Source organism: Bos indicus, chromosome 2, assembly GCF_029378745.1.
Source record: "Bos indicus isolate NIAB-ARS_2022 breed Sahiwal x Tharparkar chromosome 2, NIAB-ARS_B.indTharparkar_mat_pri_1.0, whole genome shotgun sequence".
Classification (NCBI taxonomy): domain Eukaryota; kingdom Metazoa; phylum Chordata; class Mammalia; order Artiodactyla; family Bovidae; genus Bos; species Bos indicus.
Genome location: NC_091761.1, coordinates 30,219,268 through 30,234,518, shown reverse-complemented (window position 1 = coordinate 30,234,518; position 15,251 = coordinate 30,219,268). Strand labels below are relative to the sequence as shown.

General features: G+C 36.6%; 1 protein-coding gene across 3 annotated transcripts in view; it reads right to left on the bottom strand.

Moving 5' to 3' along the window:
- SCN1A (sodium voltage-gated channel alpha subunit 1) overlaps nt 1-15,251 on the bottom strand; it is a 183,095-nt gene that overhangs the window by 55,526 nt on the left and 112,318 nt on the right. For all 3 annotated transcript variants that reach the window (XM_019971663.2, XM_070803859.1, XM_070803866.1), the window contains 7 exons: nt 13,258-13,349; nt 11,964-12,233; nt 6,292-6,355; nt 5,587-5,728; nt 4,729-4,935; nt 2,298-2,582; nt 730-1,077 (listed from right to left, as the gene is read on the bottom strand). In XM_019971663.2, the coding sequence (XP_019827222.1) occupies nt 730-1,077; nt 2,298-2,582; nt 4,729-4,935; nt 5,587-5,728; nt 6,292-6,355; nt 11,964-12,233; nt 13,258-13,349 (1,408 nt within the window). The remainder of the gene's footprint in view (nt 1-729; nt 1,078-2,297; nt 2,583-4,728; nt 4,936-5,586; nt 5,729-6,291; nt 6,356-11,963; nt 12,234-13,257; nt 13,350-15,251) is intronic.

Sequence of the window (15,251 nt, the reverse complement as noted above, 5' to 3'; positions counted from 1 at the left end):
GACTTGATCATGCCTCATTCATGCTGATATATATCCAGGTCTAATAAGAGGCAGCACGTGTTTAGAAATTCCTTATCCGGGTATATATTCACAAACACATACCTTTGTACACAGAGAATTCTTTTAACTGTCTGTATTAATAATTTTGTGTGTCTCTTCATTTAGATTAGTTTTGAGAAGACCTATATCAGCATTGTTTTTTAGTAAGACAAGTATGAGTACTAGAAATTTGAAGATAATAATAAAGCTATCTATTTAGGCACAGTGTTCTTGAAATCTTCTACACTAAAGCAAGGTATATCGAAGAATCTGTTGGAAAGATTTATTATACACCCTTTACACTTAAATATAGGAATCGTTCATTTATTCTTATACCAGGTCTTTAGTGGATGGCCTGCTATCTAAAGGTAGTTCAGCATGGGTATATAGCAAATCCTCCAACTGGAGGCAGTCATTTATTACTGTGTATAATTTATCCTTAGCACATTTAATAAATAAATGCATTCAGGTGTTATGCAAGAGAGTGTTGAGGCCTTAAGTTTTAGTTGGTTAGTCTTTTAAAGGTATTACAAGATGCAGGTGCATTCACAGCTTAACCAACCAGGAATCATTCTCAAGGGGTTCCATTCTGTAGAAACACTGGCTGGTACAGCAATCATGGGCCTTCCATGCCTGAACTATTTAAAACTTCCTTACATTGTCATCAGTAGCTGGCTTATCTATTATCACCTCTGGCAGAAGCTGTCCAACAGGCGATGTAGGAACCGAAGGTCCACCAACCAAGGAAACCACACCATTGCAATCCACAGTGCTGTGCATCTTCCCATTGGCTGGAAACACGGCCAGCATTCGGGACGACCTACTGGTCTGACTTAAGTTACTGTTGCGTCGCTCTCCATGCCGTCGGGGCACAAATAAGGAGTCTCTGCGGCTCTCGTTATCCTCGAAGGTGCTGTGCTCATCATCAGCAAAGTCGTTCTCTGATCCCACATCCTTTGCTCGCCCTCTGAAGCTGAAAAGGCTTGTTCTGCTATTTCGCCTTGGAGAAAATAAGGAGCCACGGATGCTCAACAAAGACTATAAGTTTGAAACCGAAAAGAAATTAAACTCATATTAGTATGGTCATTTGGAATGTGCTTTTATTTTGTAAGATTAAGTTGAAGGGGATTTCAGCATTCTTAACAGAATGTGACTCATTCCTTGATTAACATTCTCATTTTATGTGCATTCAGATTAAATTAAATTAGTTTATAAGAGAAGGTTTCTAGCCCTTGAGATTAATAACTGGAGAGATAGACCACAACTTAAAGGTATTGAAAAACAAAACCCTGAACTACATTTTTCAAGTTCAAAAGCAAACATCTTTAGCACCTAACAGTGGACGCTGTAAACACTCAATAACAGCATGACCCTAACAAGGGCATATCTGTTTCCACTGCTCTTTCCCTTCAAGAAATTCCAACACTTTGCACAAATTGTTTAAGTCCATCCTCCTAATATCACTTGAATTATTTCCATCGCATCTAGTAGGCACAGTGTTGTTGGAGCTTGAAGCTAAGACCTCTGAAATTCAGAGTGATGTGCTTTTTCATAAAGCATACCACAGTGAATATTTTCAGAAGCATGCATTATGGCTTATAAAGAAGTCTGGGTTGAAAAAAAAAAAACCCACACACACAACATGTAATAATGAAAAAGAAAAAAGGACATTACTGACTAGTTATCCACATTTTTTCTTGTTAAAAAGGCTGTGGACCAGAAAGATATTAGTTAGAACAAGTGCCAGGAGACAAGTTCAGGTGAGAATTCAGGTCTCCTGACTTTTGATGCTGTGCTACCTTAATACACCAAGCTGTAGAGCTTTCTCTCGTGATTCAGATGTAAAGAATCCTCCTTCAATGCAGGATACCTGGGTTTGATCCTTGAGTCAGGAAAATCCCCAGGAGAAGGGAATGTCAACCCACTCCAGTATTCTTACCTGGAGAATTCCAAGTACAGAGGGGCCTGGTGGGCCACAGTTCATGGGGTTGCGAGGATATGACTGAGTGACTAACACACACATACACACCAAGCTTCAGGTTTATGTATATGCAAACTAAAATTCTTTCAAACTGTACAGAAAGGATAGGTTTAAATATATATATATATAAATTTTAAAAAGCAGTCAATTCAGTTGATAAAAATTCCTAAGTTGTAGTCATTTCTCCTCCCAGCCACCAGCCTCCCCTTCCCCGTCCCCCTGCCAGCTTCATGTTCTAATTTCCATCCAGGCATCATTTAACTCTGCAGTGCCATACCTGGTGTGGGGAGGAGTACCTCTTTTCGTATGTCAACCGATTCCCTTCTATGGAGAAGCGAAACCCTTTCCTCCTGATGCTGTCTTCAGATTCAGATTTCTGGAATTCATCATCATCTTTCTCTTCTCCACCAGATTGCTCTTTCTGTTTTCTTTTCTTTCTCCGATTTCTTCTTTCCTTTGCACTCTTGGAACTCAACTTGGAGGCTTCAGACGAGCTGTCTGAGAGCCTGCCTGCTGCACTAGGTTCTCTGGAATGCTCTGAGGCAGTTACAGCTGCTGCCTGCTACATTGAGGAGACATGGTTTCAGCACAGAAGTGGAGAAGAACTTACTTTTAAAAATATAGCTCAAGTATTTGCAAAGTATTTTAAAAAAAATTCAGCTGACTCCAGTTAATCTTACACTGAAGAAACTGCAAAAATGAGGGATTTTTTTTCCTGTCCATCTAATATAGGCTTTTAGAAATAAATTGATTTTCTCTGTGCTAACATTTTTTACAGACCACATACTCAAAAGGATCAGACACCAACAAGAACATACATTCATATTTCTTTGGGGATTTGATTTACTCTAAAAAATGGCATCTGGTCCCATCACTTCATGGGAAATAGATGGGGAAACAGTGTCAGACTTTATTTTTGGGGGCTCCAAAATCACTGCAGATGGTGACTGCAGCCATGAAATTAAAAGACGCTTACTCCTTGGAAGGAAAGTTATGACCAACCTAGATAGCATATTCAAAAGCAGAGACATTACTTTGCCAACAAAGGTCCGTCTAGTCAAGGCTATGGTTTTTCCAGTGGTCATGTATGGATGTCAGAGTTGGACTGTGAAGAAAGCTGAGCACCGAAAAATTGATGCTTTTGAACTGTGGTGTTGGAGAAGACTCTTGAGAGTCCCTTGGACTGCAAGGAGATCCAACCAGTCCATTCTGAAGGAGATCAGCCCTGGGATTTCTTTGGAAGGAATGATGCTAAAGCTGAAACTCCAGTACTTTGGCCACCTCATGAGAAGAGTTGACTCATTGGAAAAGACTCTGATGCTGGGAGGGATTGGGGGCAGGAGGAGAAGGGGACGACAGAGGATGAGATGGCTGGATGGCATCACTGACTCAATGGACGTGAGTCTCAGTGAACTCCAGGAGATGGTGATGGACAGGGAGGCCTGGCATGCTGAGATTCATGGGGTTGCAAAGAGTCGGACATGACTGAGCGACTGAACTGAACTGAAAAATTGGTAATTAGCACTGTCTTTTTTTCACTGGGGGAAAAAAAAAACAACAAAACAAAACTAGAGCATGGAAGAAAAGGTGATGAGTTACTTGGGGTCATATCCAAAGATAGGAGGCATGAGATAAAGAACTGAGGGCCTCTTTCTAGCTATTGAAACAGGATTGTCCAGTACCCTCAAAATATTATCAATCAAATTTATAGAAGGTGATATCCCATCTCACGTCTACAAAACTCTATCCAAAAGACTAGAGACCGGAGGGTCAATAGTTTCTGCTAAGCAAGACAAGACATTCAGTTCTCCAAAGATCATCCCCAGTTTTTTAAGTCAGCACTGGTTTTTGCTGGCTACATGGTCATGGGATGAAAACAGTGCTGTTTATCACAGTTTGTTGGAACTTTGTGATGATTTTCATTGTTCCAAGAGTGCCCTCAATATAGGCTTCCAAATAAATTAATATTCCCCAATCAACTTTCTTTTATAGTAAAGACTGAGTTTTGATGCTAAACAGAAGTGAAGAAAGATGGAAGTGATAGGAAGGGCATTTTATCATACTATAAGATGAAGTAATTCTTAGGTTCCCTGATCTCCATAAAATTGGTGACTTTTATATGCCTACTGCTGTATCAGAGAGCATTACATTATTTGATCACTTCTTTATTTAGAAAGACAAGCAACCACACAAAAGACAACATATTTTTGGGTAAAGACTGTCTTCTAAGAACTACATGAGCATCTTTTTACACAATAACCAATACATTTTTTTCTAAAAGAAGATGATTTCTTAGGGTTTTCTTCTAATGCCAGTATACTCATTCAGTAAAATTTCTCACCTGAGAAGACCTCAAAATCACATTTTTCCTTGAATTCTAAAATTTTTAAGATGATTAAATGTGCATGAATATTGCTATTTTATAATATTGTGGTCAATATTTTATAATAAATATATAAACAATATTTTATAATATTGTTTATAATATTGTGGTCAATATTATAAACATTTTAGAATAGTTAAACTAAAGGATTTACAGATGATCAAAATAATGTAGAAATACTGACTAACCCCCTATACTATCAGCTTCTCCTAAGTACAAATGATCATCTGGTTCTCACTTTCTTTCCAGTGTTGTTGTAACAACCAAAACAATAAAAAAAAGGTTCATACCACAAGACAGGACATACTTGATTTGGTGAATTTACCTGAGCTGCCTCCTGTTGCTTTTTAAGTTGTTCGAGCATCTGCTGAAATTCAGCCTCTTTCTGTTCCGCCTCTTCTAAGGTGGCCTGATTCTGTTCTTCATAGGCCATGGCCACCACAGCCAGGATCAAATTTATTAGATAGAAGGAGCCCAAGAAAATGACCAGCACAAAAAATATCATGTATGTTTTTCCAGCAGCACGTAATGTCTGAAAACAAGAATACCAGAATTATTTTTTTACAATATTTTTCTAACTGGTGGCTTCAATTGTCAACTTACTTTGTGTAGGACTCTGATATAAGTAATTATGATGGTCACATCCCCTACTTTGTTGACTATCTGTTTCTTTAACCTCATCCTCTTCCTTCTCCCCTAACTCATGCATTTAGCATTCTAATCTGTAGGAGGGAATTCCTGGATTTACCAGGAATAAAGCAGAGTCAAATAATATACCATGGGGATCTCCATTAAAGAGCTGAACCTTTGAGTAAAGTCAGGAAGAGACCAAACTTATCCTTCTACATCTGTTTATTCATCTTCATCACCTGCCACCTGAAGGATAATACCTGAGGGGGTAAACGGAATTGAGAGGAAGCTGTGCTTTTCCATTTAGGAGCATCTGTGTATGGGAAGAGTGGGGAATATTTTTAGAGATCAAGGGGAAATGAGACAGAATTGTGTTCATAACACACTGCTATGCTTAATATGTGTTATAATCAATAAGACAAAGAAAGTCAAGTCTTCTGATTTCAAGGTCTGCTCTTTCCATTATATTATGGTGTGGTTTGGATTTCATAACTAAGTTGGTTTTCTTATATACTTCCAATTAAACACAATATGTGTTGCCTCAGGTTCTCACCAGCTGGTAAAGATTTTCCCAGAAGTCCTGAGTCATCAGTCGAAACAGTGACAAAAAAGCCCAACTGAAGGTATCAAAGCTTGTGTAGCCATAATTGGGATTTCTACCAGCTTTCACACACATGTATCCTTCTGGACATTGGCTGTAAATGCGGCAAAAGAAAGTATTATAAGAAGCTCTGCTGTGTTTTTATTTTGGTAGCACACTATACTTTAAATATTTGAGCTAGAAAGATTTGCTATTTCAAGGGATGAAAGTATGTAATAAATATGAAATAAGTATGAAAGGATGAAAGTATTAAATAAGTAACACATTTCCCAACTTTTGACTTAATATAATTTTACTAATCACCTGATGTCATCATTAAAATATTGTATAGCATGCCTAGTAATATTTTACAAAACTATTTTCTGTCCGTAATCAGCGTGTTAACATGTGTTTAGTTCATTTTCTTAGCATGGATGCTCCAGAGTTGACTCATAGCTCACGAATACTCAACTAAAGGAACTGGCATTAAAGCTAAAGTGTTCCTTCTTGTTTTACACAACATGAAAGCTTGCCTAACATTTAAATAATCCCTCACCTTATAAATAAAAAAATCTTAATTATCACAAATTACTATAAATAAAATTAGCTGGCTGTTATCTGTCAGTTTGTACAAAAAAAGAGAAAATATGTATGCACACATACAGATTATTGGCTTACCCCGCATCTGAGCTATTGCCACACAGTAGTGCATCTGAAAAACCCTCCAGAAAATAATGATATCCTGTTTGGGAAAAAAAAAGTCACACGATGAACATTTGCATGACACTGCAAAATAAGATTAAGATCTGACTCTACTTTTTAAGTTTGTAGTTTTAAATACATAATATAATTTATTCCAAGGCAGAACTATTACTCCCTCTAAATATTAGCTATTATATCAAGGGGACTGGATGCTTACGTAAGAGTAGAAGACATTTGTTCTTTGTGAAGGTAAAACAAGCGATAATCACAGGAACTAACATAACATTTTTAAAAGTAACAGTGTTTTTCTACCCTCCTCATGAAAAATAAAAATTTCATTCTCTACAAATAGATAAGAATGATAGGGATTTCTTTGCTTTCTCAAGACTGCCACATACTTCAAAAGAAAGGAATTTTAGCTTTTCTGAACAGTAGTCTATATTTTTTAACACTTTATAAATGACTAATAAATTATAATTTATATTCTACCAATTTATAAAATATGTCATAGGTAACATAAAAGATGCATAAACCATGTCAATTATTAAAATAAGTGAAATTTAAAAATAATCTTAAATACTAAAGCTAAAATAATTATTATAGGTGAATATTTTATTAACTCTAAGTTTTCTGTCTCTGGGCAAAGTCCTTAGATTCTTTCAATATCCTGTTGAAATGTCAACTCTTCATGAACTATTCCTTGATATCTCCTACTTTCTTCCAATGAAGATAGGCAGAATTAAGAACTCTCACTATGCTACCAGAAACACATATACCCATTATTATTACATTCACTGTCTTGTGTTGTAATTATTTGTTTACAACTCCTTGAAAAATGAATCATCGGTTATTTCCATATTATTTGGGAATACATAGTATTTGGACATAGTAGCCTTTCAACAGGGCTTTCCTTGTGCCTCAGCTGGTAAAGAATCCAACTGCAACGCAGGAGACCTGGGTTCAATCCCTGGATTGGGAAGATCTCCTGGAGAAGGGAAAGGCTACCCACTCCAGTAATCTGGCCTGGAGAATTTGATGGACTGTATAGTCCTTGGGGTTGCAAAGAGTTGAACATGAATGAGCAACTTAACCTTCACTTCATTCCAGCCTTTCAATAAAGTTTACTGAATGAATAAGTAAAGGGATGACAAAAATTGAAACACATGAAATTAAAGAGTCATTTTGTAAAAAGAACAATTTAGGATTTTATAAGAAAAAATATTTTCTAGATGTTAAATTTTCTGAAAAATTTATTCTATGTAGTTTTGTAAGAGATACAAAGATGCATAATAAAAATATTTTAATTCCCCATGTCATCTCTGAACATAAGAAAACAAAGGTATAATTTCTTAACTTGTAATTAAAATTAAACAATGTAAAAGAAATATGACATTTTCTGGAAAAATTTTTGATACTAGGTATTTATAAGGGAAGTTTTGTCCATTAAACTCAGTGATCTAGAAGTTTAATCTGAATAAAATATAACTCAAGCATAATGTTTATCTTTGATTTTAATAAATTAGATTTTCTATCACTTTCAAAAACAAACCATTTTATCTATAGGTGCATTTAGTTTAAAATACTCTTTTTTCAACAAATGGAATATTATTAGAAAAAATGATAAGACAGATTTTTAGGGCTGAAATAGCCTCAGATATTCTTAACTTCCTTTATTTTCAATGTAAGAAGATGGAGTTCAATACATTTTCCTTAAAGTGAATAAATCATAAGTGACACCCTCATAACCAGTTTCTTGATTAAAAAGAAAAACAGATTTCAGGGATTTGGTGACATCAGTGAACTGATGGGCATCATATGAAATGAATAAGAGACATTTCATGTGTTCCTCTTACACGTATTTTTCTCATCATTTGTCTTAATGTAGCAATTTATAATTATTTGCAAATTACTTGTTGGCATGTCAATAATATCATGGAAGAGTTCATCTGTATCAATCAAGGTATATTCCAGATTTACAACTATAAGAGACCCATTATTTTTTTTTTTAATTTTATTTTATTTTTAAACTTTACAATATTGCATTAGTTTTGGCAAATATCGAAATAGTTTTTTTATTATGCTATCTTTACTTTCAGTTCAATTCCGTTCAGTTGCTCAGCTGTGTCCAACTCTTTGTGACCCCATGCTGCAGCACGCCAGGCCTCACTGTCCAAAGCCAACTCCTGGAATTTACTCAAACTCATGTCCACTGAGTCAGTGATGCCATCCAATGATCTCATCCTCTGTCATCCCCTTCTCCTTCTGCCTTCAATCTTTCCTAGCATCAGGGTCTTTTCCAGTGAGTCAGTTCTTCTCATCAGGAGGCCAAAGTATTGGAGTTTCAGCTTCAGCATCAGTCCTTGAATGAATATTCAGGACTGATTTCCTTTAGGATGGACTGGTTGGATCTCTTTGTAGTCCAAGGGACTCTCAAGAGTCTTCTCCAACACCACAGTTCAAAAGCATCAATTTTTAGGTGCCCAACTTTCCTTATAGTCCAACTCTCACATCCATACATGACCACTGGAAAAACCAGTAGCTCTGACTAAAAAAAAATCTAGCTTTGACTAGACAGACCTTTGTTGGCAAAGTAATGTGTTGGTCATAGCTTTTCTTTCAAGGAGCAAGTGTCTTTTAATTTCATGGCTGCAGTCAACATCTGCAGTGATTCTGGAGCCCCCCAAAATAAAGTCAGACACTGTTTCCACTGTTTCCCCATCTATTTGCCATGAAGTGATGGGACCGGATGCCATGATCTTAGTTTTCTGAATGTTGAGTTTTAAACCAACTTTTTCATTCTCCTCTTTCATCTTCATAAGAGGCTCTTTAGTTCTTCTTCACTTTCAGTCATAAGGGTGATGTCATCTGTGTATCTGAAGTTATTGATATTCCAATGTTGATTTCAGCTTGTGTTTCATCTAGTCCAGTATTTCTCATAATATACTCTGCATATACAGCCTTGACATATTCCTTTCCCAATTGGGAACCAGTCTGTTGTTCCATTTCCAGTTCTGTTGCTTCCTGAGCTACATACAGATTTCTCAGGAGGCAGGTCAGGTGGTTGGGTATTAACATCTCTGGTTCCTCTGACTTTTCTAAATCCAGCTTGAACATCTGGAAGTTCATGGTTCATGTACTGTTGAAGCCTGGCTTGGAGAATTTTCAGCATTAATTTGCTAGCGTGTGAGATGAGTGCAATTGTGTGGTAGTTTGAGCATTCTTTGGCATTGCTTTTCTTTGGGAATGGAATGAAAACTGACCTGTTCCTGTCCTGTGGCCACTGCTGAGTTTTCCAAATTTGCTGGCATATTGAGTGCAACATTTTAACAGCATCATCTTTGAGGATTTGAAATAGCTCTACTGGAATTCCATCACCTCCACTAGCTTTGTTCCTAAGGCCCACTTGACTTAGGACTCCAGGATGTCTGGATGTCCTGGTTCTAGGTGAGTGATCACACCATCCTGATTATCTGGGTCATTAAGATCTTTTTTGTATAGTTCTTCTGTGCATTCATGCCACCTCTTCTTAATACCTTCTGCTTCTGTTAGGTCCAAACCATTTTTGTCTTTTATTGTGCCCATCTTTGCATGAAATATTCCCTTGGTATCTCTAATTTTCTTGAAGAGATCTCTAGTCTTTCCTATTTTATTGTTTTCCTCTATTTCTTTGTTGTGATCACTGAGGAAGGCTTTCTTATCTCTCCTTGCTATTCTTTGGAACTCTGCATTCAAATGGGTATATCTTTCGTTTATTCCTTTGCCTTTTGCTTCTCTTCTTTACATAGCTATTTTTAAGGCCTCCTCAGACAACCATTTTGCCTTTTTGCATTTCTTTTTCTTGGGGATGGTCTTGATCACTGTCTCCTGTACTATGTCATGAACCTCCATCCTATCAGACACTCTATCAGATCTAATCCCTTGAATCTATTTGTCACTTCCACTGTATAATCATAAGTGACTTGATTTAGGTCATACCTGAACGGTCTAGGGGTTTTCCCTACTTTTTTCAATTTAAGTCTGAATTTGGCAATAAGGAGTTCATGATCTGAGCTACAGTCAGCTCCTGGTCTAGAGCTCTCCATCTTTGGCTGCAAAAAATACAATCAATCTGATTTTGGTATTGACCATCTGGTGATGACCATATGTAGAGTCTTCCCTTGTGTTGTTGGAAGAGGGTGTTTGCTAAGACCAGTGCATTCTCTTGGCAAAACTCTATTAGCTTTTGCCCTGCTTCATTCTGTACTCCAAGGCCAAATTTGCCTGTTACTCCAGGTGTTTCTTGACTTGCTACTTTTGCATTCTAGTCCCCTATAATGAAAAAGACATCTTTTTTTGTTGTTGTTAGTTCTAGAAGGTCTTGTAGGTCTTCATAGAACCATTCAACTTCAGCTTCTTCAGCATTACACTCAGGGCATAGACTTGATTACCGTGATATTGAATGGTTTGCCTGAAACAGAGATCATTCTGTCATTTTTGAGATTGCATACAAGTACTGCATTTCGGACACTTTTGTTGACAATAATGGCTCCTCCATTTCTTCTAAGGGATTCTTGCCCACAGTACTAGATATAACTAAGATAGCATTTTTTTTTTAAGAATTATCAAATCACCAGTAAGTTAACCTTTAAGACTAATTCTACTTGTTTCACATAATCATTACTAAGACTTTCTTTCTTCTTTGATTTTTCTCCCCTAAGTATTACTCATCTCCTTAAAATAATAAAGATACAGCTATATTTATGCACCTGTAGAGTCTTAGTTTTATATATTTAATATTTTTCTTTAAAAAGATGTTCTCTTTTCCCATGAATCATGGTCTTTTTCTCTGCTTTTGAAATGTTGCTACTGGCAGATACTAAAATTATACAACAAAAAAATTTTGCTTATTTTTATTGTCACTTTCAAAAGAGAAAGGATACTGGGCCATTTATTTTTTCATCCTTCTATACTAGAATATTTAAACATTTGCATATTTTGTCTAAACTCTTGAAATAAAGGTAAACTGATTCCAATATCTTTACAGATTTTTGACATCTTAAACTTCTCTCTCCTAAAGGTTTACTGATTCTCATTTCCTTCTTTTTGATGGAATACTACTTAAAATTCTCATTTTACAATTGTAAAAACTATTTATCTTTAGGTCTTCACTTGATTCCTATAAAATAACAATAAAAGTTACCTATTAAACTATAAGTACCCTGGAACCATGTGCCATCACCATTATTTTCCTGGAATCCTGTGCAGTTTCTGGTACATAAAATGCATTCTAAAATTGGTATTTAATAAGTTATATTTGCATAATACTTTTGAGTTAACAAAGGGCCTTCAAATATTTTATTTGATTGCCTCAAATGAGACAATGTATAGCTTCATACCTTGATGAGAAGAATGTACAGAAACCCAGTATCCTATGAAAATTTCTTTCTTGCTGAACTTTTCAGTCTCTCATCAGATGATGTGACAGAAAGTGGCATTTAAGAGTTATAATTAGAATATTTATCACTCAAACAATTAAATTTATGTGCAAACCATTATAAGGCAATAAAGATACCACAGCCTGTTACACAATCATTTAAAAATTTTTCCATGCCTATATGGAAAGAAGATCAGCAATGAAAAAAATAAACCTACATAATAGCAATTCTTACTTGAATCTTGAATATACGACTTCCAGTCAAACTCATTTCGCGTTTCGTTTACAAATGTGCCATTGTAATTCTTGGTTATGTTCTTCTCTACAGTGTGCTCCTCCAGGGAAGCGTTGGTGGGAGGCCACTGCACACATTTATTCCGCAGGTTGCCCATAAAGAGCTGCAGCCCAATCAGGGCGAACACACTCAAACAGAACACAGTTAGGATCATGACATCTGAGAGCTTTTTCACAGACTGGATCAGGGCCCCCACGATGGTTTTCAGACCTGAAAGAAGGAAGGTTATTACTATGAAGACTTAGAATGTCTGAAGTAAGAAAAGCTTCACACAATTTTCTTGAAAACATAGATTCCATAAGTATGTTTGAAAATGACTGCAATCAGTGGTAAAGGGAATGCAACACTTCATGGAAGGTTGAAGTGCTAATGAAAATAAACTTTGGAAACGTAACGATCTGAACGATGAAATGAAAATCCATATCCCATTACATTTGGATAAAATAGCTGGAAGTTCATGGTCTTCACAAGGCCTATATGAAGAAAAATACCTTGTATTTCTCTGGTTTGCTAATGAAACTTGCCCTGTACTTTCATTAGGGACAGTGGTCAGTTTTATGACAAGTTACCAGAATAAAAATATTTTCAAATTCCTATTTATAAGTAGGAAAGATTTTGCTATAAAACTGGAGGCAGTTTGGAGTATAATTGCACTTTAAGATAATAAAGGCTTGGGGAGTTTTCTGGCAGTTTAGTGGTTAGGATTTGCTACTTTTCCTACCATGGTCCAAGTTCAAAGCCTCGTTGGGTAACTAAGATCCCCCAAGCCACACAGCATGGCTTAAAAGATAATAAATCCTCCAGCAGACCCATGCTACTCTTTACTATCTTATTTCCTTATCTTTTTAAACAATATTAAGATTCACATTGTACAGACATTGTCATCAATGCCTAAAATTAACAAGAAATTACAGACCAGTACATTTGACAGGGAACAAATCTTTAGTACAACTGACGTGGAAGAAAAAACCCAGGACTTATTTAAGTGCAAATCACATAGACTGTATAATACAGTGTCTCATGCAAGAAAGTATTGAACTCCAAGACTGATGAAAAATATGAAAACATAAACATTTATGTTCAAATAATAAGAATTATTTTCTGGGTAACACTCATTTTTTTATTATTAGGATTTAAATTATTATGATCCCCAATTTTATGTAACGCTGAGTGTTAAGAAAAGAGACTGTTGTTGAAAAATCATGACAGCTGAGCCTCAGTGTTTAACCCTCACCTGGAATGACTGAAATTGTTTTCAGCGCTCGGAGAACTCTGAATGTTCTCAATGCGGAGACATTGCCCAGGTCCACAAACTCTGTCACATATCTGAAATAGGGAGTTCACACACAAACACAATAACAGGATACAAAGAAAGAGCCATAGGTACAAGAAGCCTTATGCTTTGCACTGACCACTTCTTACCTGGAATTACAGAAATAGTTTTCAAAGCTCTCAAGACTCTGAAAGTGTGAACAGCTGAAAAATTGCCTAGGCTTACAAATTCTGTTACATACCTGTAGAATTAAATTAGAGTTATTCAAGAATTAAGTAGCATTTATATTATTTGCTTGGGTCTTTTATAAAGCCCTTCTTCGTGATTTTGAATGATAATTTTGTCAGTAACAATTTAGAAGTTAGGGTCCATCACTATGGTTTTCTTTACTTACATCATTTAAGGCCATGAAGTGGATGTAAATTTCTTAAGTACACAATCCTTTTGTCATTGCAGAAAGCAGTACAATCAATATGGGTAATTTAGGAGAATTAAGTAAAAGGACAATAATTCTTGGCTATAGTTTTAGGCAGAAAGAGAAGAAGAACTAAAGAGCCTCTTGATTAAAGTCAAAGAGGAGAGTGAAAAAGTTGACTTAAAACTCAACATTCAAAAAATAAAGACCATGACATCCGGTCCCATCACTTCATGGCAGATAGATGGGGAAACTATGGAAACAGTGAGAGATTTTATTTTGGAGGGCTCCAAAATCACTGCAAATGGTGATTGTAGCCATGAAATTAAAAGATGCTTGCTCCTTGGAAGAAAAGCTAAGACCAACCTAGATAGCATATTAAAAAGCAGAGACATTACTTTGCCAACAAAGGTCCATCTAGTCAAAGCTATGGTTTTTCCAGTGGTCATGTATGGATGAGAGAGTTGGACCATAAAGAAAGCTGAGTGTCAAAGAATTGATGCTTTTGAACTGTGGTGTTGAAGAAGAGTCTTGAGAGTCCCTTGGACTGCAAGGAGATCCAACCAGTCAATCCTAAAGGAAATCCGTCTTGAACATTTATTGGACGGACTGATGCTGAAACTGAAAACTCCAATACTTTGGCCACTTGATGCAAAGAACTAACTCACTGGAAAAGACCCTGATGCTGGGAAAGACTGAAGGGCAGGAGCAGAAGGGGATGACAGAGGATGAGATGGTTGGATGGCATCACCAACTCAATGTACGTTGAGTCTGAGCAAGTTCCAGGAGTTGGTGATGGACAGGGAGGCCTGGCGTGCTGCAGTCCATGGGGTCACAAAGGGTCAGACATGACTAAGTGATTGAACTGAACTAATAGTCTTAGGCCTTCAGTTTTTAAAAAATATATGAAATCATCCAAGAGAAATTCAGGCAGACTGACTTACTGCCTATCCATATGTGATCAGGATTTTTTGGTGTAACTCTTAAGTGAAAGCTAGGAAAATTAAGAACAATATTTTATGGGGGCCCAATGATCACTCTTGCCATTCCTGTTATTTTAGCCTCAAGAAACAATAGCCCCTCAAAAATGCTTTCTTTTGAGCCATGGCCAGAGGGGACGGTGAAGAATCAGCTCATCTTGAATAGATATGGAATTTAGATGAGACAGGCAGCATTTGGAGCCTTGAGAATATCAGCTCCATTTCTCCTCTGCTCATCTTCCCACATCCTTATGCCTGTAAGAGGCCAAGTAAACCAGCTGCTGAAGAATGAGGGTGAACCACATTGGTCCATCTTCCTCTACATTCTAATTTCATCTAGTGCACAGCGGCCTTCTGTTATTTTTCTGGGTTTCTTCTTTCTTGGGGAAGTTTATCACTAGACAAAAAAAAAAAAAAGCAGACTGCAGAAGTTGTGTTGTGTGCATTACTGAATTTATCTGGTTGGGAAATAAGGATAAGAAGGTTTATATAAAGAAAATGATGAGGAAAATTAGAAGGGGAAAGAAGGAGAGGAAGAAAGGAAAGGATCAAGTGAGAAA